Source organism: Pygocentrus nattereri, chromosome 23 (genome assembly GCF_015220715.1).
Source record: "Pygocentrus nattereri isolate fPygNat1 chromosome 23, fPygNat1.pri, whole genome shotgun sequence".
Lineage (NCBI taxonomy): Eukaryota > Metazoa > Chordata > Actinopteri > Characiformes > Serrasalmidae > Pygocentrus > Pygocentrus nattereri.
In genome coordinates this window covers 28814326-28841153 of record NC_051233.1, presented here as the reverse complement: position 1 = coordinate 28841153, position 26828 = coordinate 28814326, and the positions used below count along the sequence as shown (strand labels likewise).

Here is a 26828-nt window from a genome sequence, read left to right as displayed (position 1 = left end):
TCAGGGTCAGGTACTTTCTCAGCTTTGAGGGCCCGTTTGTCCTCTGTAGCACAGAATATGCTTCTCCAGCGCTTGTGCTTGGATTTGCCGGTGTTCATGTCATTTTCTGTTTTGTTGTTTGTATTGATAATGTAACATAGTACTGAGGCTCAAGCTAGCACTAGCTTTCCTGCTACCAGCTACACCTTAGCTTGAACCTAAAAACAAAAGTGCCTGCTAGCTTCCTCCACCAATCTTCCTCCAAAATGGTTATGAGTTCCTTTTAATTAAAAACCCAAATTAAACATAAACCCACTTTTTATTTGGCACAAAGTAAATATACCAAAGGCATGACTAATGCCACAATAAGATAAGACTGTAATAATGATGATCCATCCATCCATCCATCCATCCATTATCTTCCGCTTCTCCGGGGTTCGGGTCGCGGGGGCAGCATTCTAAGCAATGAGGCCCAGACCTCCCTTTCCCCAGCCACTTCCACTAGCTCTCCAAGGGGGATTCCGAGGCGCTCCCAGGCCAGCTGGGCGATATAGTCACGCCAGCGTGTCCTGGGTCTTCCCCGGGGTCTCCTCCCAGGTGGACTTGCCTGTGACACCTCCCAAGGGAGGCGTCCAGGAGGCATCCTAACCAGATGCCCGAACCACCTCAGCTGACTCCTCTCGATGTGAAGAAGCAGCGCCTCTACTCCGAGTCCCTCCCGGATGACCGAACTTCTCACCCTATCTCTAAGGGAGAGTCCAGACACCCTGCGGAGGAAACTCATTTCAGCCGCTTGTATTCGCGATCTTATTCTTTCGGTCATTTCCCAAAGCTCATGACCATAGGTGAGGGTGGGAACGTAGATTGACCGGTAAATCGAGAGCCTTGCCTTATGGCTCAGCTCTTTCTTTACCACAACAGACCGGTAAAGAGCCCGCATCACTGCTGACCCAGCACCAATCCGCCTGTCAATCTCCCGCTCCCTTGTACCATCACTCGTGAACAAGACCCCGAGATACTTGAACTCCTCCACTTGAGGCAAGAGCCTATCCCCGACCCAGAGAATTCCATAGTAACCCCTATGAGAAGATAAGAACAGGATTTGTGTACCCTGCCCGGAACAGGGTTACCGGGGCCCCACCCTGGAGCCAGGCCTGGGGGAGGGGCTCGCCAGCGAGCGTCTGGTGGCCGGGCATTTACTCATGGTGCCCGGCCAGGCCCGGCCCGTAGGAGTTACATGAGTCCCCCCTCCCATCTAACCACCACTAATGGGAGGGGCAGTAGTAGGGGTTCGGTGCTTTGTGGATCGGGCAGTGTCCGAAGGCGTGGGCGTTCTGATCCTCGGTTGCTGAAACTGGCTTTTGGAATAATGATGATTGTAATAGCTATTTCTTGCACATGTACATCATTCAAGAACTTAAAACGGTTAACTGGAACGTTTCAGAACACATTTCAAGTTCTAGATTGGTTTGTTTAATTAGTGTAAGAACTAAAGGACACTTGTTTATCACAGATAACATATGCAGCAGCGTTTATCTCAGAGGGGAAACAGCAATTTAGCTGCTTGCAGAGCCCCATTTGTAGTCCTGTTTACCAAAAACTACATCTCAGGTAGATCTTGAGATACAGTGTGTGGTTGATTCATTGGGTCTTGCTTGATCCAGCTTCCAGTTCATCTACTAATGATTGTAGCTTCACTTTAAGGATTTCATAGAATTCTGCTTTCACAGCTGCTCCACCTGAGTCGAGACCATCATATAAGATCCTCATTTGATCCTGAGATGTTTTTTCTCCTCTGATCTTACTGTGCATTTCCTTACTAATCATTTTCTTGCTTAGTAAATCATCCGCTATCTCCTTCACAGAGGAGATTCTCTGAATGATCGCTGGCCTGTGTTCATCCACAAATTTAACAGCTGAAACACAAATAAACATCAGACAGACACTTAAATAATGTACACTGTAAGACTTTTTTACTGTGCCTTCACAAGATCTTTTTTCATGCACAAGCCAGTGACATCATCTGTTGTAAAACTCAGAAAATCAGAAAGTCTTACCTGCCGCCACTTTGGGTGAGGTTGCCTCTGTACTGGTATCTGCTGTAGAAAGATCACAAATTCATACAAAAAAACGCAAGTTTATACAACATTAAAATAGTGTACAAACAATGTGTTAACACTTGTCTACCTGCAAGAAAGACACGTCGGGGCTCCCACACCTCCCGACCATACTCATCCAAAAGACCTATTCTGGCATTCTTAGTTTCACAGTCAAGGAACACCTCAAATGTGGCATGAAAATTGAGAGACTTGAGGTCTAAGCCAATATCAAATGTCTCAACCTAGTGGAAAAGATAAAAGAACAGCAGACTAATTCAAAATGTGTAAATTAAAAAAAATATACATATATATGTTAAGCCTTTATGATAGTCATATATACTGTAGTTTACCGTTGGTTGGTATTCATGAGGGTGACAGGATGGTTTGTATTTTCTTCCGTGGATTAACTGGCATTTGGAGGTGGTCTGAATAAAATGGTTGAACTTATGTTTTTTTATCACCTAGAAGGTAAGAAATAATATCACTGAGATCCAAACTTATCAGAAAACCAATACTCAGAAAAATATACCCTAGCTAATATTTTGGGAATTATGAGGAAATTATGCTTCATCAATACAGGAGTGCCTAACAAGGTAATGACTTTTACTTTACATGGGAGCAGCATGTGGTGTGTCTTCCTTCTCAAGAAAAACAATGCAGTGATTGATTAAAGCAGATTACCTCGTCAGTTGGTATGTTTCCAGGCAACAGGTGGATGTATAGTACATTTACACTTTGCGTGACAGCCAGTGTTTTGTAGAAGAGTAATACTTGGGCATTGATGAGATGAGGCTTAAATAGTAGATCTCGTAGATCGCTTATGATTCCAAGGAGAGAGAGACCTTGGATGCGTATGATCACATGTGTGGATGTCACTTGCAGGGGTGTAATGATCTCTACATTATCATCAGTGAAATGTGCCACAGCCTGTTTGACCTTATTCTCTTCTGAAATGAGAAAAAACAAAAACATATGAATCTTTAATGAATTTTAAGGTTTTATTTATTTATTTATTTGGAGGCGCTAATTTTTGTGTAATTTCATCTACATGATTAAATTCAATATTCACACAACAGTAACTACATTTGTCAGAGTTGCATGTTTAAAAGCTTTTGGCAGGATAAAGAAGGACTGTGTAAAACATACAGCATCCATTATGGTAACATTATAACAATATAAGATGATTTGTTGTAGGACTTTTCTGATGTCTCAGGGTAATAATGAGGAAAAAATACATGCATGCCTCTCTGCCCCAAAGGAGATACACCAGCCACTCAAGAAGCAACAACAAAATAGTTTTTTTTCTGCAAGCAGCACCGACTTTACGCTATCTGTCTTTTCAAATTAGCCTTCTTCTGCCAATCTGTGCATCTCGAGGTCCACACCTGCCTGAAGACCCTTTGAAAGATGATATCCAAGTCTTGTGGTGTAATTCCTTTACTGATAATTGAAGCATGAAATTCATGTTACAGAAGTTAAAAGGAACTTACCAGTACCATCAATTATCTCACAGTGTGGGAGGTGCAGATGACTGATTGGACCTTTGAAGCACTCAATATTGTACAGAGGACCTGCAGGCGTCTTCTGGCCCAAACCATCTAACTGCTGGGTATCCCAGGGCTCTATTTTGTACAGCACTTCCCCTTCTCCCTCCATCATAAACACAAGACCAGTCACTTTACACTGAAAGTGACCAGCATGATGGCACAAAAATCTGAAAAACAAGAGATAAACCTGTCAAAATTTAGAACGTTTGTCAATCTAGACCTGAGGGCCCAAGCCAGATCAGTTGTTTTTCTGGTCCAGCTCCTCACACATGGACCTTGGGTCAATTGCATCAAAGGATCTAAACTAAGGTGGTCTTAACTGGACAGTGATAGACATTTATAGCTAACACTAGTTTTCAGAGTAGACTTTATGCCAGTTGCACCAACTTGTCCAAACTAAAGCTTACTTTACACAGTGAAACTTATCTGCAAACTTAGTTGCTTGAAACCTACATAAAATAAAATTTTATTTCAGTTGCATAAATGTAAAGCATTGCCCCAAATCAGCCACAAATATCAGGCGGCTCAAATTTCAAGGGTCACAAACTGCACATCTGAACAAGATCACATCAAAATACACCACTTAAAAGGATTGGTTACAAATGCTGTCAACTCAATGGAAAAGAACATGAAATAGAAGAAGGTCTGTAAACCCAGTCATAATGGTGCAAGTTATTAAGCAAATCTGCTGTGCTCACACCTACAGCTGGCATCTTGCAAATTGACGCTATAATAAATAATAAAGGATTCGACTCCACACCCAGCTAAACTTTTGGGAGCAGGAATATATGAACTGCTTTGAGGGTCTGAGATTTAGATTGAAAACACATGGAAACATTTGCAAAACAACTCATTAAAAAAAAATAATGAAATAATTACCTGTATGAGGTTGTGATCTTGTCTCCTTGACTTTTTTCAACCGTTTCAGGATTGAATATTTCTGCATCCATCAAGGACCGCTAGAGTAAAAAAACATGGAATTATATTCTAGATATTCTAAAGCTAGAATAAGGAACTTTCTACAGTGATTTATCATTCAGAGATTTACAGCAACTACACTACTGAGCAAAAGTCAGAGACCCACCTTCCCTTATTTACCATTAAGTTCATGTTTTCTGAGGACATCAGGTATACAGGCCCCTTCCACAATTATTAGCACATCTGGTACAGATTTGAATTAGCTTAATATATCTAAAAATATATCAATGCTGTTGGAAGAAAACCTTACATTATGTGTAAATTTCATGACGATGGACCAAAGTAAACGGTCCAAAATGACGGAAAAAATCTGGTACCATTGACGTACATTAAAAGTAGATTTTGTCCTTCTCCTGTAAAGTTACTGTACAAGGTTTTCTTACTACAACTATATATATATATATATATATATATATATATATATATATATATATATGTTTTTTTAATAAATAATAATAATAAATTTAATTTAAAAGCGCCTTTCTCGACACTCAAGGACACCGTACAAAATGTAGGGTTATAAAAAAAAACCCTATGTTTATTTAACAAAACCATATGTGCCACATTCCATAGAAATTCTTAGAAACAAAATGTTAAATGTAACATTTTTACATTTATATTTTAAAGTTGATCAAAGTGTCTAGGAGCCATGATCCATGACTTCATGTTTCATTGGGGTATGTAAATATGAATGAGTATCTTTCAAAATTACTTGTGTAACCCACTTTTTATGTTTGCACCTACATTTAAAGCTAATGTATCCCTTCAAATCACAATTCAAAAATATACTTACCAGCCACTTTATTAGGTACTGTTCAATTGCTTGTTAACATAAATAGCTAATCAGCCAATCACATGGCCACAACTCAATGCATTTAGGCATGTAGAGGTGGTCAAGACAACTTGCTGAAGTGCAGACCGAGCATCAGAACGGGGAAGAAAGGGGATTTAAGGGACTTTGAACATGGCATGGTTGTTGGCTGGTCTGAGTATTTCAGAAACTGCTGATCTACTGGGATTTTCACACACAACCATCTCTAGGGTTCACAGAGAACGGTCCGAAAAAGAGGAAATATCCAGTGAGCGGTCAGTCGTGTGGACGAAAATGCCTTGTTGATGTGAAAGGTCAGAGGTGAATGGGCAGACTGGCTCCAGATGATAGAAAGGCAACAGGAACTCAAATAACCAACAAAAATCTCTGAGGAACGTTTCCAACACCTTGTTTAAATTATGCCACAAAGAGTTAAGACAGTTCTGAAGGCAAAAGGGGGTCCAACCTTTTACTAGCAAGGTGTACCTAATAAAGTGGCCGGTGAGTGTACAATATGCTTTGACTTTATTCTAACTCCATAGTTTCTGTCCATCCTTCCACTGTGAGAAGACAGCTCAACATTATAAGTATGAAAGGATTTCAGAGCAGCCAAGAAGAAACAAAGAAGCTGCAGAACAATAGACTGACGATCCCAGAGTCTAGACATCAACGTCTCTGGATGTGTTTGGGATTACTGGATCATGAGAAGCAGAAAATACAACCAACTTCTAAGACTCAACTTTTGTTGGAAAAATGTAAAAAATAATTATTATGAAAAATAAACACGTGACTGGAAATTAAATGAAGTGTGGTGTCTGAGTTTTGCACAGTCCTGCATGCATAATAAGACTGTCTTAAGTTGTTTTACTAAACGTGTCTGTTTACCGTTCAGGATGACTGCTACAATCTTCTTCTACATTTATTAGATGTTATTATAATATACATATTGTAACCCTAATTGTGAACAGTGCACTCACATCTTTAGTGTCCGGCTGTGTTAGTGTTGGCATGTAACTGCTGAAAATATCACTGTGTCCAGAAAGTTCATGCAGTAAGTGAGGCTTGATCATTTGAAGGATTTCATAGAATTCCACTTTAGCATTTGTTCTTGAGTCTAGAGCGCTGTACAAGATCCTCATTTGCTCCTGAGATGTTTTTGCAGTTTGAATGCTGCTGTATATTTCATCAGTGATCGTGCCTCTCCACTTTAAATGGTCTGCAATTTCCATCACTGAGGAAACTCTCTGAATGAGCTTTTCTCTGTTTTCATCCACAAAAAAACTAAAGAAACCTGAAAAAAAAGAAAATTGAAGAGAATTATACATGAATGTTTTTAACTCATGCATGTCTTGAGTGTTGGGGATTTCCCTGCACCAACCACACCTTACTGACATGAAATCTGACAGAAAACCAACTTCCAGCACAAACTGTATTTTGGTTCATTGTATATTTCATATTTGGACCTTCTGCGCTTCAGGCTAAATCCAAAAAAGAAGCCAGCAACTAGGAATGAACTTCCTGAAAATTATCCATGTTTTATGAAATGTGTAACGCCCTTTAGCCCCAAAAGCTGAACTTTTACCCTCTAATCAGCTGAACTGAAGGGTTATTTATTTTTTTAGTTAAGCAAGACACAATAAGGCAGGGAGCAGATACACTACACAATGGACAAAGATCAAAGAGCAATACTGGAAATGATGCTACAACACAATCAGAGAGAGAGAGAGAAAGGAGGTTAAAAAAAGAAAAATAGTCAAATAAAGTACAGAGAGCATAAAGGAGCGAAGTAAGATACGTTTAAAAAGCAAAGGCTGAGATATAGATTTATAAATGTCATTTATAGACGCTTCAAGTGTGTATATAATATTTAAACCGGCTGAACTGAAGGGAATAACAGTGAAACTGAAAGTGTTCCGATGTACGCACTTCTGTCAGCGACGCGTTTCAGCCTCTCCGCGGTTCCATTGCAGCCGATCATCCTTAAGTTCTCCATCGTCACTTGCACTGCGTTCCTTGCATTGAAGGTGTTGATGAGAAGGTTTGCCAGGTCCATGTTGTCCCTTATTCTCTCCACATTGTGGCGGTGCAGGCGAGGGTCTAACCAACGATCGCAAAGATTGTTCTTGAATTTCTTCAGATCAGCTTCATCCAGGCAGTTCAAAGCCCACCTCAGGTCATATTTGATGTACCTCCCCAAGTATTGTTCACTCTTTGGTTTTTCTTCACTGCTCTTTAAACAAAAACAAAAAAAATTTGATAAATATTTACAGTAAACAATGAAACATATGATAATATTGAAATATTGAGTAATATTGAAAAAAATTGTACTTAATTGCCTGGAAATGAAACATTATGTGTGACTTTTACACAGTACTGCATACAAAATAAGACTGTTCTAAATTTTTCTACTAAACTAAAGTCTTGTACATTTTCTAATATACATATTAAAGCCAACTTCATTCGTGCATTTACTTGATTATTCACTAAAAGAATACAGAAATTCTCAACTAAATAAAACACACTGGGGCTCAGTTACTTAAAAACTCCCAGCATCCTGTACAGTCATTAAACTTTAGCTGACAATCAGTCATCATGTAAATCTTTTTCACTTGTCTTTTTTGTTCAGTGTGTGCAGCTGTTAAAGTACAAGCCTAAAGAGGCCAAACTGATTAGCTGTCTGATCTCCTAGCTGTCAATACTTATTAGGCTTAGTTACCAACTGACCGACAGAACCAGCTCAAGCTCAAATAAAAAAACATTACTCACTGCTGCCCCTAAAGCTGTTAGAGCACCAGTCAGAAGGTTCCTTAGTGTTTAATGCTTTTATTTACATGCTTTTGCTTCAACCTAAAGGTAAAATTCACCCATGCATGTGATCAGATTATGGAAAAATTGTTTAATGGTTCATTTTTCTTACATTCTAACTTTAAATATTTTAAGACACAATGATATCTATAGAAATGTGTCCCTCAAATCAGTGAAGTTAATCTTAAAAGCTCCACTCAACTGTTCTGGGTCCAGCCTCCAGCTCACTCACTAAGGAAGGCATCATCGTTTTAAGGATTTCATAGAATTCTTCTTTCGCAGCTCTTCCTCCTGAGTCTAGAACGCTGTACAAGATCCTCATTTGATCCTGAGATGTTTTTTCAGTCTGAATGTTGCCGTGTATTTCAGCAGGGATCATTTTTTTACTTCGTAGCTGGTCTGCAATTCCCATCACTGAGGGAACTCTCTGAATAAGCATATTCCTGTATTCATCCACAAATTCAGCCCCTGAAAAAAAGAATATGAAAATGAATCACACATAAACAGAGTTTTTAGCTCATGAACTCATTGAGTGTTAGGAAGTTCCCTTCTTCTAAATACCACAGTGGACGTTGCTGGCCGCTCTGTTTCCCTGAACTGGCCAAGGGCCTGTAATGTAAATTACTAACATGAATTCTGACAGAAAAAGGACTCTGAATACAAATTGTAGTTTTTTGATTTGCAACTACTGGTATTACACATTTATACCCTGCCCCCCTTTCGAGACGAATGCTCCAGAAAAGCAGAGAAACACAGTGCAGTATTTAAGACAGTTCAGATGTAATTACAGTAATATCTCAGATAAAAAGACAAAAATTGTATTGACATAGATAAAAGCGGATATGTGGATGATATGGATGTTTATAAACCTCTATTAACGTATGAGTTTTTGTAGTTGATTTACCAATTCAAAACCACGTTCACGCTCAAGTTCAGGTTCTATGGTCCACAGGCCTGTCCTCAGAGGGAGGCAGCAACAGAGCTTGTTTATGAGGAGCCTGGCCTCTTCCTATTTCCCCCATTATAACACAAACATATCTCAAACTAACAAACAACACCCCTCCCTTTTTACTGAGGGAGCACTCCTCTCATGAGCCTCTGTGAATGATCTTTTGCACAGTATGCATCTAGGCTCCTGAAAGGTAGCTGCTCCATGGTAGCTGCCACAATATACGTTTAAATAAGTCCACATTAATACTGAAAACAGAATTCACAGTGACCTAAAGCTCTGTTTTATTATGGATCAGAGATGAAAACCCAGAGGAAAAAACTAAATCTCTGGTCTAGTCTGTGTTCAATAAAGCACAATTTCTCATGTACTCGTATCTAGTAGTCGTGCTGCCCACTGACCTTGGATTGCATATCAAACAGGAAACTGTCTTTAGAAGCCATGAATTGTTTTCATAGCTTTTGCTGTTTTGTCTCTGCTGATCTGTATTTCCCTCTTCAATCATGTGACCCAAACGTTGTCAAGCCAACTAATCAATAACATGATTCCTTGCCAACAATTTTTTATTATCAATATCATTGATATTAAATGTTGCAGCCTTAAACATATGGGAAAATAAAAGTGCTGCATTTAAAAGGGTCTTTTAGTGAAAATGCACAAACAGACAAAGGTCACCATATTACAGCTCACAGGCCTGCAACATTTTGTAGCATTGTTATAGGCATGTGTTCTGCTTGAGATCTCCAAATGTCATGATGCCTTAAGATTAGCTCAAGAACAGTGTAGAGAGCTTCATGGAATGGGTTTCCACGGCATCCAAGACTTACATCACCAAGCGGAATGCAAAGCATCAAATGCAGTGGTGTAAAGCGCCGCCATTGGACTCTAGAGCAGTGGAGACGTGTTCTCTGGAGTGATGAATCAAGCTTCTCCATCTCGCAATCCAATCGCAAGTCTGGGTTTGGCAGTTGCCAGGAGAACGGTACTTGTCTGACTGCATTGGGCCAAGTGTAAAGTTTGGTGGAGGGGGGATTATGGTGTGGGGTTGTTTTTCAGGAGTTGGGCTCGGCCCCTTAGTTCCAGTGAAAGGAACTCTTAATGCTTCAGCAGACCAAGAGATTTTGGACAATTTCATGCTCCCAACTTTGTGGGAACAGTTTGGGGACGGCCCCTTCCTGTTCCAACATGACTGTGCACCAGTGCACAAAGCAAGGTCTGTAAAGACATGGATGAGCGAGTTTGGTGTGGAAGAACTTGACTGGCCTGCACAGAGTCCTGACCTCAACCCAACAGAACACCTTTGCGATGAATTAGAGCGGAGAGTGAGAGCCAGGCCTTCTCGCCCAACATCAGTGTCTGACCTCACAAATGCGCTTCTTTCCCATAAATTCCCATGAACACACTCCTAACCCTTGTGGAAAGCCTTGCCAGAAGAGTTGAAGCTGTTACAGCTGCAAAGGGTGGGCCAACATCATATTAAACCCTATGGATTAAGAATGGAATGTCACTCAAGTTCATAAGTGTGTAAAGGCAGACGACCAAATACTTTTGGTATATAGTTTGCTTATAGTGTATATTTACACTATGCTGCATTTATTGGGGGAAAATTAGTTAAAGATTTTGGTTGGGTCTACTAAACATCAATGACAATAAATAAAGTTAAACCACTGATGTAAGACACACTTTACACTGGCCACTATTTATTAATTTGATTAATAATTAATTTGATGTCTCTTGTGGAAATAAAGAAAATAATCAGATACAGAAGAAACTATTTGAATAACTCACCAGAGCGAGGACGTCTACCCATCTCTTCTTCCATCTTTTTCTCTTTAACTTCTGTATCTAGAAAAAAAGGGGAAGATGTCTCAGAATGCTCAAAAATAATGAGAATTCAGAGCTTTGAGTAAAGACAGATGTATATACAATAAAATGCTGAGTGCAACTCGCCCACACTGCCTACTGTACAATTATTCATAAAGAAACAACACCAACAAAAACGGCCATGAGCCATTTTCATGTAGCTTAGGTTCAGGGATGGGGGAGTAACTAAGTAATGCACACTGTTTTTATAGCTAACTACAAATTTTTTGTAGCTAGTAGCTGTAGCCGCTTCAGTTTTATAAAATATAGCTGTAGCACCTACAAATGTTTGTGTAGCCGTAGCGATAATTTTTGCTCCAATTTTACCACAGAAACCATAACCATAGAACGCGGTCTTGACTGGACTGGTGGTGATTATGTAATATTGACTGAGCTGCAGACAGTTTCTTCCTAGGATTAGCTCAGGGGTCGGCAGCCGAAATGTTACAAACAGCCATTTTAACATTTGATGCCTGTTTTACCGTCACGGCTGTAAATATGTCTCAGTGTGTGTTCATGTCCTTGTACAGGCTAAAAATATAAACAAAAATGCACTCACTTTTCTCTGCTTTAAACATCAGCTAAAGCCACTTTTCTCACATCTGCAGCAGGAAACTTCTCTGTAAGGGTAGTTTCTTGTAAAATGTCTCTTAACATGTGACTTTTTATGAGGCTTCTTATTCACCAGATTTTTGTTCAAATTTTCCCGTTCCAACTTAAATGGGACCTGGAATGTACTGCTTGAATGTACTGCTGCACCATTTAAGGTGGAATGGGAAAATTCGAATGAGAAGCTGGCAAATGAGAAGATGACTTCAGCTTTGTGACTTAGCATTTGACGGTTTCTTGTTGCAGATTAAACGTATCAGGAAACCAGCTGAAGTGATTATAGATGCAAATAAGTCTAATTGTCTGAAATTATGGATGTTCGTCCTCACCTGATGCTGTTGTTTTCAATCCTATATAAAGATCTTATAAAATATATAATGATTAAAGTCTGTGATGCAGATGGTCCAGAGAGGAGCAGAAATGTGACAGAGAATTTACTAAATAATTTACTAAATAAACTCAAATGACAAATGAGAACCCAGTTTCTTTGCATTGCTACTGCAAACTGAGGCATTACATAACAATCGACTGAAAATGACTGGTTTGTAGGTGTGACTACACGGGAGCAGTTTGACTAAATAAAACACCCCTTTTAAGTGTATGGGAAACAAATGGTCAGTGTAATGAAAGAATGATGAACACTGGACATGGGGTGACACAGCCGCCCCTATAGCTGCCCCCACCCTCTGGAACTCTCTCCTCAAACCTGCACCAATCTATGTTCATATCACTGGTCTGTCTATTGTGGTTTCTGGGCTTTTTGTTTAGATTTCCATTTGTCATTTTAAACTCATGTAAAGTCTTTGAGCACCTTGAAAAGCACAATACATAAAAATTATTATTTTAATTATTTTTACTGGGCATAAGCACAAAGTTCTGGATAGTTTGGTGGCTCTAACCTATAAGACAATAAGAAAAAGAGAAGAAATAAAAAATATATTTAAGATGTAATTAAAACAAACAGCACCAAAAACAGATTTATAAAAGTTATCATCCTCTGCCAGATAAACTAGTTGATGGCTCATGAAGCTTATATAATAACTTACTCTCCAACATGCAAATCGAACACATCCTGTAATGAGAGCAGTTATGTGCCACACGAGGCTTTGGGATCGGCTGGAAGTGATACGACACCACAGTAGACGTTTTCATTTTTTGTTTAAATTCATTTTTTTATAAATCTGACCCAAATCAAACAAATAAAACACCATCTGAGCTCAGCTGAAGTCAGGCTGAAGATGTGGAAAAGTTCATCATGTGCAGTAAACTACATGCTCTGAATGCCTTACAGTAAACAGAGTGTGGTGAAGTGCTGTACGTCGTTTATTACAGCCCTGTAAAGTGTCCTGCAGATCCCACATATTATTCCCGAAACACCAAACATGTAACGGGAAAACGACTCTCTTACCTGTTCCTCTGTCGTTTCTCCACCAACAGAAACTGTAGTTCCTCCTTAGCCTGGTGTTGTTTTTTAGGCAAAGGGGGAAAAGACAGAGTGAAACATGTAAACCCCACCCTCCCCCATTTCCTTTTCCTGTGTTTTGCTTTTCACCACTGAAGACTTACGAGGCGCTGAGGAAGGACACCAGCTTCCACTGCTCGCCTGGTGTGTTGGAGCGGTTAAGATCCACTTGTGAACAAATACACGCGCACTGAGATATGATGAGTTTAAATAGATGAGTTTAATATAGTTGAAAATACTAAGTTAATATAGTATAAAAATGTTTACAGTATAAAAGATACTGTAAAGCAACAACAATGTATTTTTAAATAAAACACATATCTGTAAAATGTAGTATAATCTTGATGATATATCTAGCAAACATGAATCTGTTTATACAATTTCCTTTGAACCTTTTTAAATTATTGTTTTGTATTGAAAATGTCAAGTCAAATTTATTTGTAGCACTTTTTACAAATGATGTTGCCACAAAGCAGCTTTACAGAAATCCAGTAAGGACAAAGTTTTAACACGAGTGTTAAAACCCCAGGAGAGTGTGGCAAGGCCTACAACACATTACAGAATACAGGACCATCACCAGCAACATCAGCTCCACAGACAGCCTACCGGACGACCTCATCACCTTCTACACCCGCTTCGAAACCTCCAGCACTAGCACCGGGAGGTTCACACACACACAGCCCACACAACCCCTGTCCCCCCCTCTGTCAGTATCAACAGGCCAGGTCTGCAGAGCTCTGAGAAAGATCAACCCCCGCAAGGCACCAGGACCAGACAAGATTCCTGGGCGGGCCCTCAGAGCATGTGCGAACGAGCTGGCTAATGTACTGACCTCCATTTTCAATCTCTCTCTCAGCCAGAGCATTGTTCCTACCTGCTATAAAAGGACAGTCATTGTCCCCATTCCTAAGAAGAGCCCCCCCACCAGCCTGAATGACTACAGACCAGTAGCACTCACTCCAATCATTATGAAGTGCTTTGAGAGAGTGGTGCTGGCCCACATACAAGACAGTATCCCAGACACGCTGGACCCCCTGCAGTACGCCTACCGTCACAACAGATCCACCTCAGACGCAGTCGCTGCTGCCCTTCACTACTCCCTCTCCCACCTGGAAAACAAAGACTCCTACATCAGGATGCTCTTTGTTGACTACAGCTCAGCCTTCAATACGGTCATCCCACACAAACTCACCCACAAACTCTCCACACTCGGCCTGCACCCCACCCTCTGTGACTGGCTTTTGGACTTCCTGACTGGCAGGCCCCAGTCTGTCAGGATCAGCAACAGGACTTCAGCCAGCATCACCACCTACATCGGCACTCCACAGGGCTGCGTCCTCAGCCCTATTCTCTACACCCTGTTCACCCATGACTGTGTCGCCTCCCACAAGGACAACATCATCCTGAAGTTTGCTGACGACACAGCAGTGATAGGACGTATCACTGGTGGAGATGAAGCAGCCTACAGGAGGGAGGTGACCAGACTGGTGTCATGGTGTGATGATAACAACCTCATCCTCAACACGGACAAGACAAAGGAGCTGATAGTGGACATGAGGAAGGAGAGGAGACCTCATCGGCCACTTTTCATCCGGGAGCTCGAGGTGGAGAGGGTGAGCAGCTTTAAATACCTGGGTGTCCACATCAGTGAAGACCTCACATGGTCACTGAACACCAAGCAGCTAGTCAGAAAGGCTCAACAGCGGCTGTACTTCCTGAGGAGGCTAAGGAGGTTTGGGATGTCTCCGGTGATCCTCAGCAACTTCTACAACTGCGTCATTGAGAGCCTCCTGACCAGCTGCATCACCGTGTGGTACGGCAGCTTGACCGTGATGGATCGTAAATGCCTACAGAGAGTGGTGAAGACTGCAGAGAAGATCACCAATTCTCCACTGCACTCTCTGCAGAACATTTACAACCACAGAGTCCAAAGGAAAGCTGCCTCCATCATCAAAGACCCCACCCACCCCCAGCACGGTCTGTTCAAACCTCTGCCCTCAGGACGGAGGTATAGGAGTATGATGTGCAAGACCTCCAGGCTAAAGAACTCCTTCTTCCCCACCGCAATCAGAGTTCTGAACCAGAAATAACTATTCACACTTCGGTCTGCCAGACTTAGGTACAGACGTGTGATGTGTACCCCACTGGTAAAGAACTCTTTCCTCAGGAATAACCTGCAACTACTGTCACTTTAACTGTAGCACATGTTTACAATTGCACTATCGCACTTTACTACTCATTTCTGCTGCAGATAATCATGTTCCCGGCAAGGCACAGCACTATTTACCCATACCACTGTAATTTATACATTGCACTATTTCTTGATTAATATATATGGTTGTATATATACTCTTTATATTCTTAATGTTATATCTGGCATTCTTAGCGAGGAGCAAAGTAAGCTTTTCATTGTATATAAGGAAACCTGTTTCCTCTGTACATATGACAATAAACACTTTGAACTTGAGGAGAGCAAGCCAGGGGTGCCAGTGGCAAGGAGAAGCTCCCGTAGAGCTGAGGAAGAAACCTTGGGAGGAACCAAGGCTTGTAATATTTGTCCTGTTCTTGAGATAACGGGGGAACAGGAAGTGGCCAGGCTTAACATAAACTGGCTCTGCTTGCAGCATATGTGAGGAGCCTGGCCACTTCCTATCGTTATATCAAAAACAGAACAGCTAAACACCAGAGGGTGCCCACGAGCGAGACCTCAATGGATGGGAGTGACTGGAGCTCAACAGCTAAAAATGAAAAGTTAAAATAGTTTCTAGTCACTTGCATTGGCTATTCCTGCCATGAACACACGGGAGAAGCCTTTTAAACTCCTATAACAAACAGTTAGATATCAAACATGAATAAATGGAAAATTTGTGTGAATCCAGCAGTATTATTACTGCACTTCACCAATTCTGACGATAGGAGGTGCTACAACACTCATGTCCCACGTCCCTGGTATATTTAATGAGAGATACAAAAATCACTTTTGAGACGTTCAAACAAACATTCTTATAAAGTTTAAAAATAGATATAAAATCTAAAAATATATATCTATATTATATTATATATATATATATATATATATATATATATATATATAGTGAAACTGTTATTGTTCATCTGTTCATCTTTCATCCACTCCGACTTTGGGCCTCCATGGCTCTGCTTTAATGGCCTAGAAATTACCAGCATTAAAGTCACCATCTCTCATAATGTCCACCTGATTTCCAGATGATACACATACGAACTGCTCTACTAAACAATAATAACAATAATAGTTGTTTTCATAGCGATGTGAATGTGTGTGCTTGCTTGATCGCAGTGCATTCAGTGATAAAGACTGCATGGCACGTCTTTTAAACAGTCATAGAAAACTTGGGAGCACATGAAAAGCTCCTATTCCACATGCTGATTTTGGTATGACCAACGTGGACATGCACACTGGGAAAAAGGCCACACTGTGGAGGGCCCAAAGAGCTGGACACAACAATAAATATAATAGAATGATACTGGCATGCAGCTGGGCAGGGAACATTGATGGACTATGAATTTATGGATTTAAAAGACATTGTTAGAAGATTCTTCCAAGAAAAGCAGAAACAAAGAGATGTTTTGATCACTGTTTAATGTAAGAGTAATATGAAATATAGGCCACTCAAAGCTGTGTTATAGTGAAACTGCCACAGGTAAGACAGAGACACCAACACACAGACAGAAACTAAGGGGTTTAGACACAATGTGGAGTAAAATCACTGTAAAGCTCAGTGTCCTGTGGCTTACATGCTTCATATTTATTCTTATATTTAAAAAACTACCAAAATCCCACTTTCTTAATTTTGATATAACTTGACAAAATCCTTTTGGATGCCCTCATCAGCTCATAAAGTAAAAAAACTATTCTAAATCTGAAAACATCGCATGCTGGCAACACTTACTGGACAAATCTATGCAAATGCATCATGAAATAATAATACTCATCACACATAATACCCGTCAATATGAAAGATATATTTTCGTCAGCAGTCGTTTGCAGTATTGTGGAATAAACAGACCTTTTTTCTAGTATAAGTAGCCCTAATATTGTTATATGCTTTAATCATGATAGACTGTTTGTGTATAAACATCTGTTTGACTGAAGTATCGGTAGTTTACATTAATTCCCTTGATTTTATTGTACATTCTGGCAGGAAAGCACATCAGCAGATCTGTGGGAAATGTTGACTTCTGCTGGCAAGTGTCTGTTTCTTGAAGAAAAACAGGAGTGGGGACTCGAGGAAAAAGAAGTTTAATGAATGCGCATCTTCCCAACCAAGCAAGTCTAACTCAGCTTACACAACCATCGAACTTATAGTCACTCCGGTCAAACACACCCTTTTCTAGCTGCAGTGACCACTTTGGGAATAGCAAAACGGTGCTTTTTTGCTATTTTTGTTTACTGTCTGTCGTGTAACCCTCCCAAAACTAAATATCATGACTGTTTCAACCAGCACCAGCGTCTACCATCGCCAGAGCCTGCTGCACCATCGCCAGAGCCAGCTAAAGCTGAGAAATCAGCCACAATCTCTGCTTCCATACAAACTGCGGGAAGAGCTGCGCGAGCTAGGCCTCCTACGTTCCCCGTCACTGTGTGAGCCTGCTGGCCGACAGCGACGGGCGAGGAGGCAGAAGCGAGGCAAGTGAGCCGGCGTGCACGCTAGGCTAATGGCTAACCCACACGACCAGCCGTTCCATTTCTCCTTCTCTCTAATGTTTGTTCCTTGGAGAATAAACTGGACTACCTCCAGCAGGCTACCCAGCGTGAGTTCAGGGACTGCTGTGTTTTCGTTTTTACGGAGACGTGGATGACGAGCTCCACTCCGCCATTCAGCTCGACGGCCTGTTGTGCTTCTGTGCGGACAGAGACGCCGAGCTGTGCAGTAAGACTCGAGGTGGAGGCCTGTGTGTTTACATCAAAAGCAGTCAGGTTTTTAAACTCACAAGGACTGAGCTAACCCCCTGACTGCCAAGTGTTTCTCATGCTGCTAAATGAATAGACAGTGGAGTCCCAGATCTGGTCCATACCAAAATTAGCGCTCAAGCTAGCCCTAGCTCTCCCTGCTACCAATAGGGCCTCCCTTAACTCGAACCTAAAAACAAAAGCACATGCTAGTGTTTTCCACCAGTCTTCATAAAAAATGGTTAAAAGAGTCCCTTTCCACTGCAAATTAAACAAGAACCCACTTTTTATTTTACACACCAAAGACATGGCTAATGCCAAAATAAGATCACATAGTAAAAATGATGATAATGTTGGTTCTTTCCTGCATAAGTAGAACATTCAAGAACATAAAACTGTTAACTGTAATGCTTTAAAGCACTTTCTAAATACTACAATGAACTTTTGTCACTGATAATATATGCAGCATCATTTATCACTGAGGGGAAACAGCCGTTTTTCTGCTTGCAGAGCCCCATTTTTATCCTTGTTTACCAAAAACTACTCTGGTAGATCTTGAGATACAGTGTGTGGTTGATTCACTGGGTCTTGCTTGATCCAGCTTCCAGTTCATCTACTAATGAAGGTAGCTTCACTTTAATGATTTCATAGAATTTTGCTTTCACAGCTGCTCCACCTGAGTCGAGACCATCATATAAGATCCTCATTTGCTGCTCAGGTGTTTTTTCTCCTCTGATGTTACTGTGCATTTCCTTACTAATCATTTTCTTGCTTAGTAAATCATCCGCTATCTCCATCACAGAGGAGACTCTCTGAATGATCGCTGGCCTGTGTTCATCCACAAATTTAACAGCTGAAACACAAATAAACATCAGACAGACACTTAAATAATGTACACTGTAAGACTTTTTAACAAGATTTATCCCATTACTGTGCCTTCAGAAGATCTATTTTCATGCATATGCCAGTAACGTAAACTTGTAAAACTCAGAAAATAAAGTCTTACCTGCCGCAGTCACTGTGGATGAAGTTGCCTCTGTATTGGTATCTGATGTGGGAAGATACAAACAGTGCTTCAGCACTAGGAAATGACACTAGACAATATGACCCTCATTTTAAGAAATAAGTCATACAGTTTTATACAAAATTAAATAGCATCCAAAATGTATAAACACTTGTCTACCTGGAAGAAAGACACGTCGGGGCTTCCACACCTCCTGGCCTTCTTCATCCATGAGACCTATTCTGACATTCTCTGTGTCGCAGTCAAGGATCACCTCAAATGTGGGGTGAAAGTTGAGGCAAAAGTCAAGTTCAAATGTCTCAACCTAGTGGGGGAAAAAAAAAACAACACAAAACACTATTCCAAGATACCTATATATATATAGCTGTTGTTGGAACAACACCTCATATCTGCATTTTTGTTGTTTTCCAGTTTTGGACGTGACTTGAAAGTACCTTTGGTCGTATATATTGTGTATAAATTTCATGATGAATGGACCAACAGAAATGATCTAAAATTACTTGGAAAAGCGTCTGGTTCCATTGACCTACATTAACAGTAAGTTTTTACCTTCTCCTGTAAAGCTACCATTGTGGAGATACGAGGTTTTGATCTGACAACAGCAATATACCCTCGCCGGCCACTTTATGAGGTACACCTGTTCAGTTCCTTGTTAACATAAATAGCTAATCGGCCAATCACACGGCTGCAACTCAATGCATTTAGGCATGTAGAGGTGACAACACAACTTGCTGAAGTGCAGACCGAGCATCAGAACGGGGAAGAAAGGGGATTTAAGGGACTTTGAACGTGGCGTGGTTGTTGGTGCCAGACGGGCTGGTCTGAGTATTTCAGAAACTGCTGATCTGCTGGGATTTTCACACACATCCATCTCTAGGGTTTACAGAGAACGGTCCGAAAAAGAGGAAATATCCAGTGAGCGGTCAGTTGTGTGGACGAAAATGCCTTGTTGCTGTGAGAGGTCAGAGGAGAATGGGCAGACTGGTTCGAGATGATAGAAAGGCAACACTAACTCAAATAACCATCCCTCCCTCCATCACAAACACAAAACCAGTCACTTTACACTGAAAGTGACCAGCATGAGGGCACAAAAACCTAAAAAACAAGTGAAATCACCTTGAAGGGAAAAAGAAAATGTTATGGAGATCTGAATTTGTATACACCTTGTTTAACACGGTCTCTGTCTATTGTAACTCATGTCCACATGCGTGCATAGTCAAATGCATTAGCAGATAGAATTGGAGCTTTCTGTGTGTTTTCTATCACTGTATAAATGCTGCCTTTAGGATGCACAGTGAAAATGTCTAGGCAAGCGTGTTCAGAATGCAATTCACATTGACAAGACTATTATTGGTTTGGGTCATTAGTGTAACAATTAAAGGACACTGGGCTAATGTGAAGTATATTACAATTCATGTTTTATTTTCATAATAAATAAAAAGCAATGACAGCATTCAGAAATCACATTATTAAAGAAGAAGCTTTATTAAGATGCAGAATTAGTAACTTCTTTGCATTAGCATTATTATTTAAAATACATGGAAAAATATTCCTTAGTGCATGTTTTGGAGGAAATTGTGCTTCATCAACACAGGAGTGTCTAATAAGGCAATCACTTTTACATGACTTTACATGGGAACAGCATGTGGTGTGTCTTCCTTCCCAAGATTAAAACCATGCAGTGAATAATTAAAGTAGATTACCTCTTCAACTGCTATGTTTCCTGGCAACAGGTGGATGTATAGTATACAAAAACAGGACAAATGTGCTCTTTATCAATTGCTTGTCCTCCTTATTTAGGTTCTCAATCTAGACCTGAGGGCCCAAGCCAGATCATTTTTTTTCTAGTCCGGCTCCTCACACACGTAAACCTTGGGTCCATTGCATCAAGAGATCTAAACTAAGGTGGTCTTAAGTGGTAAGACCATCATAGCTAAGACTAGTTTACAGAGTGGACCAAAGTTGCCCAATGTACCTCTAGGGCACAAGGCACAACTAAAGCTAACTTTACACAGTGAAAATTACCTGCAAACTTAGTTTTACTTTAGTTACATAATCTAAACATTGCCCCCAAATCACCCACAAATAAGCACAATGCAGGCAGCTTAACTTTCAAGGTTCACATTTTGCACACCTGAACATGATCACATGAAATTACACCACTTAAAAGGATTGTTTACAAATGGTGTCAACTCGATGGACAAGGACCTGAAATAGAAGAAGGTCTATTGGACAGTGAAAAAGATTCTTCTGACTGCAAGTTTGGTGGCTTTTCATTTTGTCAGTTAACCAAGTGATGACAACAAAGGGGAGTTTCTCTAACCTAACTAGCCAGCTAATGGTAACAGCTGTTTAAATGGCTACTTGTAGTGCTTATTCTACTTTGTTAGCCTACAGTTATGTATTTAGCTAGACTCATTTTCTCCTCTCTCGATGCCCTCTAATTTTACACAGAGCTCAGATTCTTTCAGAATCCAAACAAATGAAAAGTATTACAGAAAGAGTGACCAAGATGCCTGATAACTTGTGCTGCTAAGACAAGATGAACGAGACAAGTGCAACTTTGATTTTGTGTAACTATCAAGCTGCATGGAAATTATATTACAAGCAACTTACAACATGCAGCTAGTTGCTTGAAAGTTTTACAGTGTAAATCCGGTCTTAATGGTGCAGGTTATGAAGCAAAACTGCTGTGTGCATACCTAAAGCTGGCATCAGGCAAACTGATGCTAAATGCAATGTGCATATTGATTATATTACATCTGCTAAAAGTTACACTGATGTATAAACAATTTAACAGTTTAAAAAATCTATATGGGAGGACAGCTGAGCAGCGTTTTTTTTTTTTTTTTTTTTTAACTACAACCATCCAAAGATGTATTTTAAGATGCTGTTGGTGTGAGGGTCTTAGTTTAACTCGCATAATAAAGGATTCGACTCCACACTCAGCTAAACTTTTGGGAGCAGGAATATATGAACTGCTTTGAGGGTCTGAGATTTAGATTGAAAACACATGGAAACATTTCCAAAACAACTCATTAAAAAAAATAATGAAATAATTACCTGTATGAGGTTGTGATCTTGTCTCCTTGACTTTTTTCAACCGTTTCAGGATTGAATATTTCTGCATCCATCAAGGACAGCTAGAGTGAAAAAACATGGAATTATATTCTAGATATTCTAAAGCTAGAATAAGGAACTTTCTACAGTGATTTATCACTCAGAGATATACAGCAACTACACTACTGAGCAAAAGTCAGAGACCACCTTCCCTTATTTAAGGTCCAGTTAAAACAACCATTAAGTTCATGTTTTCTGAGGACATCAGATATACAGGCCCCTTCCACAATTATTGGCACCCCTGGTACAGATTTGAATTAGCTTCATCTCACACTGAAAAAATGAAAAAGAAATCCTACTTTTAATTGAAGTAAATTTATTCTGAGATTAAACAGAATATATCCCTACTGTTGGAAAAAAAACTTACATTATGTGTAAATTTTATGATAGATAGACCAAAATAAATGGCCCAAAATGGCTTGGAAAAAATTCTGGTTCCATTGACTTACATTAAAAGTAAAGTAGATTTTTTTCCTTTTCCTGTAAAATTACCATTTTGGAGATACACCAAGGTTCTCTTACAACAACAGTGATGTGTGTGTGTGCGCGTGTGTGTGTGTATTATATATATATATATAGATATATATATATATATATATATATATATATATATATTAACAAAACCGTATGTTATTATTGGCAACCCATAGAATTTCTTAGGAACAACATTAAAAAAAAAAATCCATTTATATTTTAAAGTTGATAAAGGGTTTCGGAACATTCGAACCATAATCCATGACTTCATGTTTCACTGGATTATATACATGTGAATGAGTATTTTTAAAAATATTTAAGTCATGCTGGTCACTTTCAGTGCAAAGTGACTAATCTTGTGTTCGAGATGGAGAGTGAAGGGGAGGTACTGTACACAATAGACTCCTGGAATACCAGCAGTTAGATGGGCCAGATGACACCTTATGTAATGCACTTTTTATGTTGGCACTTACATTAATTTACATTTAAAGCTAATGTGTGTCTTCAAATCACAATTCACAAATATAATATACTTAAGCTTAATTCTAACTCCATAGTTTCTGCCTATCCTTCCACTATGAGAAGACAGCTCAACACTATAAGTCTGAAAGGATTTCAGAGCAGCCAAGAAGAAACAAAGAAGCTGCAGAATAGACTGACCACCCCAGACATCAACGTCTCTGGATGTGTTTGGGATTACTGGATCATGAGAAGCAGAAGTTACAGCTGACTTCTTTTGTAACTTTTGTAAAGATAAAATGTCTGTTTACTGTTCAGTACAACTGTTACGATCTTCTACGTTTATTAGACGCTCTTATAACATAGATATTGTATAACATGCTCTCAGTAAAAACTATTTTCTATTCATGTGTTAATATTTTATAATATGCACATTAAAGTCAACTTCTTTGTTGCAGTTGTTTGATTATAAGTTCAATGTATGCAGAAAATGTCAACTAAATAAAATATTGAGGGTAAGTTAACACTATTTAAATATATTACTATTATTATTACTCTCAATATTAGCTTTAATATGCTGTTTATTTTATCCACAGTAACCCGATTAGTGAACAGTGCACTCACCCGCTGCATGAATGTTGAAATGTAACTGCTGAAAATATCACGGTGTTCAGAAAGTTCACGCACTAAGGAAGGCTGCGTCTTCATGAGATAGAAAAGGAATTCCTCTTTCACAGCTGTTCCTCCTGAGTCTAGAGCTCGGTACAAGGTCCTCATTTGCTCCTGAGATGTATCTGCAGCTTGTATGTTGGTGTAAATTTCATCAGTGATCATGTTTTTACTCTTTAAAAGGTCTGCAATTTCCATCACTGAGGAAACTCTCTGAATGAGCGTTTCTCTGTTTCCATCCACAAATTCAGGCCCTGAAAAAAGAAAATTACAGTGAATTACTCATTTGCTGTCAAGTTGGACACATTCTACTTTCCCACCGTGAGCCCACAACAACAGCTCATCTCCCAGTGTTTACCTTTTTCTGGCAGACGAAATTGGTGTGCTTGAAATAAATGCTGGAAATAAAATCTGCTGTGTTTTGTGACCCAAAAAATCAGTGGACTTCCCCTTTAATTAAATAAATTAATAAAACTAATAAATAAGGAATTAAACGAGACTTGGCATGTTTATACTTGTTCAGCCTACAATTAAGACTCATTGGCTCTTTTCATACAAGCATGAACAGAAGAACATGCGAGATTTTATTCTATTTAATTGATTATTTTATTTTTGTTTTCAATGGGGCTGACAGACTTTATCATACTGTTATTAAAAATATGACATGATCAGAGTCCTCTCTTCTCTACAGGCCAGTGAAATGTCATGATTAAAACAATGAATAAAAATACATATTAAAAGTCCGTTTGAGTTTCATGAATTGCATTACATTTTTACATAAAAGCTTTTTTCTTTCTTTTTGTTGTTCTAGCTCCAGTGTGGCTCAACCAGATGCATCAACTCTGATCTCAGATCAGTTTGTGAACTTCCACAGAGTAAACATTTGCTTTCTTGTTTTATTAATGGGTATTAAAATGTTATGTGGTGAGAAATGCGATGTAGTAAACAATCCATGCATGACAATGGGTTCATGTACCTGAATAATGTAGAATAATAACTATTATCGGAGTATTTCATTTAGTATTAATATTATAGGTCATTTTTAGTATAAATATACATTTGATATTGGTGTTCATTTTCCCTTTGTGTCAGTAACTGGACCACATGGTGAAGTTTTTCAATCAAAAAAAAGAAAAAAGAAAGTTCATCTGCTTTTTGCTGGAATTTTCCATTCCACCTTACGTTGTGGCACTTCAGGTGAAAAGGCGACTAGAATACTAAAAAGTGCCCTATCCACATTTTATGAAATTTGTAACCCCCTTTAGCCCCAAAGATACACTTTCACCATCTAATCGGCTGAATTGAACTTTGAGTGTTTTGCTTCGTTTTATTTTGCTTTATTATTATTATTATTATTATTATTATTATTAAGAAAGAGGGAATAGATACACAACAGAACAGACAAAGTTCAGACAGCAATGGTGAAAATGATGCTACAACACAATCAAACACAACAAGCAGGGAGGTACTGAAATAGCCCACGGGAAAAAAGAGAGAAAGTAGGTTTAAAAACAGGGAAAAAATCATTCAAGTAATAAATACAGAGAACACAAGGGAGCAAAGTAAGATACGTTTAAAAGCAATGACTGAGATATAGATTTATACCATTTTAAACTTTTCTATTAGTTTTTCCAATATTTAGCCATGACTTAAAATAGTTGGCAAAAGTATGTAAGAACCCGGGAGGAGGGGAGCGCTGAGTACGGCTGGGCTGAAACAGTGTAACAGTGAAACTGAAAGTGTGAGCATGTTCTGATGTACTCACCTTTCTCAGTGGCCAATATCAGCTCCACTGCGAGTTGATGGCAGCCAATCATCTTTAAGATCGCCTCCATCTCTTGCACAGCGTTCCTTGGGGTGAAGGTGTCGATGAGAAGGTCTGCCAGCTCCTTGGTGTCCTTCATGCGCTCCACATTGTGGCGGCGCACATGAAGCTCCATTTTATGATCACATAGTTTGGACTTGAAAATCTTCAGATCATTTTCACCCAGCCGATCCAAAGCGCACACGAGGGGGTACTTGATGCGCCTCTTCTGTTCAATAATCTATTAATGAATGGATGAATGAATTAATTAATGAATGAATACAGAAGCATATGATTTGTAATATAAACTGGAAAATGAATGAAATAAAATGAATGAAGAATAAATAATCTGTACTTAAATAACAGGAAATGAAGTGTCATCTGACTTTTACACAGTATTACAAACATAAGACTGTCTTAAGCTGTTCTACTGAACATGAATGTATTTACTGTTCGGTACAATTTTTACTATTTTTTCTTCGGTTTATACTATTGCTGTAATATACTCTTAGTAAAACTAGTTTCTATATTGTTTATTACATGTATTAAAACTTCACTAATGCAGTTTTTTCATTATATATTCAACCACTGCAGAAAATGTCAACTAAATGAAATATTGATGGTAAGTTACTCTGATTGACCTGAAGAGTTATCACAGAAATATAAATATACAGATATAAATTAAATTTAGAACTTTTTATGCAGTCTGTGTTTTTATCCACACTAACCCTAATTGTGAACAGTGCACTCACATCTTTAGTGTCCGGCCATGTTAATGTTGGACTGTAACTGCTGAAAATACCACTGCGCTCAGAGAGTTCCTTCACTAAGGAAGGTTGCGTCTTTATTAGGATTTTATAGAATTCCTCTTTCACATCTCTTCCTCCTGAGTCTAAAGCTCTGTACAAGATCTTCATTTTCTCCTGAGATGTTTTTGCAGTTTGAATTCTGCTGTACATTTCATCAGTGATCATGCGTCTCCTCCTTAACCGGTCTGCAATTTCCATCACTGAGGAAACTCTCTGAATGAGCTCATTCCTGTATTGGTTCACAAATTCAGCCCCTGAAAAAAGAAAATTAAAGTGCGTCATACATAAAAACATAAAAACAGTGTTTTTAACGCATGCACGCATTAACTGTTGGGAATTGCCCTTCTTCTAGACACCATAGTGGACTTGCACCAACCACATCTAACTGACACACTGATGGTCAGTGTGAGCTGCTGATGACAGAAGAGAGGAGTATG

The 26828-nt window shown here is 39.3% G+C and overlaps 1 protein-coding gene and 1 long non-coding RNA gene across 2 annotated transcripts in view; both read right to left on the bottom strand.

The window, feature by feature from the left end:
- Window positions 1-1429: 1429 nt before the first annotated feature.
- The window catches only part of LOC108437061, a 41429-nt gene continuing 16030 nt past the window's right edge, over window positions 1430-26828 (bottom strand). Inside the window, exons 3-12 of the mRNA XM_037533563.1 lie at window positions 8422-8687; window positions 7341-7644; window positions 6392-6705; window positions 4505-4584; window positions 3569-3792; window positions 2760-3025; window positions 2429-2539; window positions 2167-2320; window positions 2037-2078; window positions 1430-1895 (exon numbers count right to left, since the gene is read on the bottom strand). Coding sequence (XP_037389460.1) covers window positions 1621-1895; window positions 2037-2078; window positions 2167-2320; window positions 2429-2539; window positions 2760-3025; window positions 3569-3792; window positions 4505-4584; window positions 6392-6705; window positions 7341-7644; window positions 8422-8687 — 2036 coding nt within the window. The 3' untranslated portion in view covers window positions 1430-1620. The remainder of the gene's footprint in view (window positions 1896-2036; window positions 2079-2166; window positions 2321-2428; window positions 2540-2759; window positions 3026-3568; window positions 3793-4504; window positions 4585-6391; window positions 6706-7340; window positions 7645-8421; window positions 8688-26828) is intronic.
- Window positions 20084-26344, bottom strand: LOC119262256. The gene is made up of 3 exons (XR_005129513.1): window positions 26335-26344; window positions 22120-22199; window positions 20084-20151 (listed from the first exon to the last, which is right to left on the bottom strand). It is a non-coding gene; the product is annotated as an uncharacterized LOC119262256 (long non-coding RNA).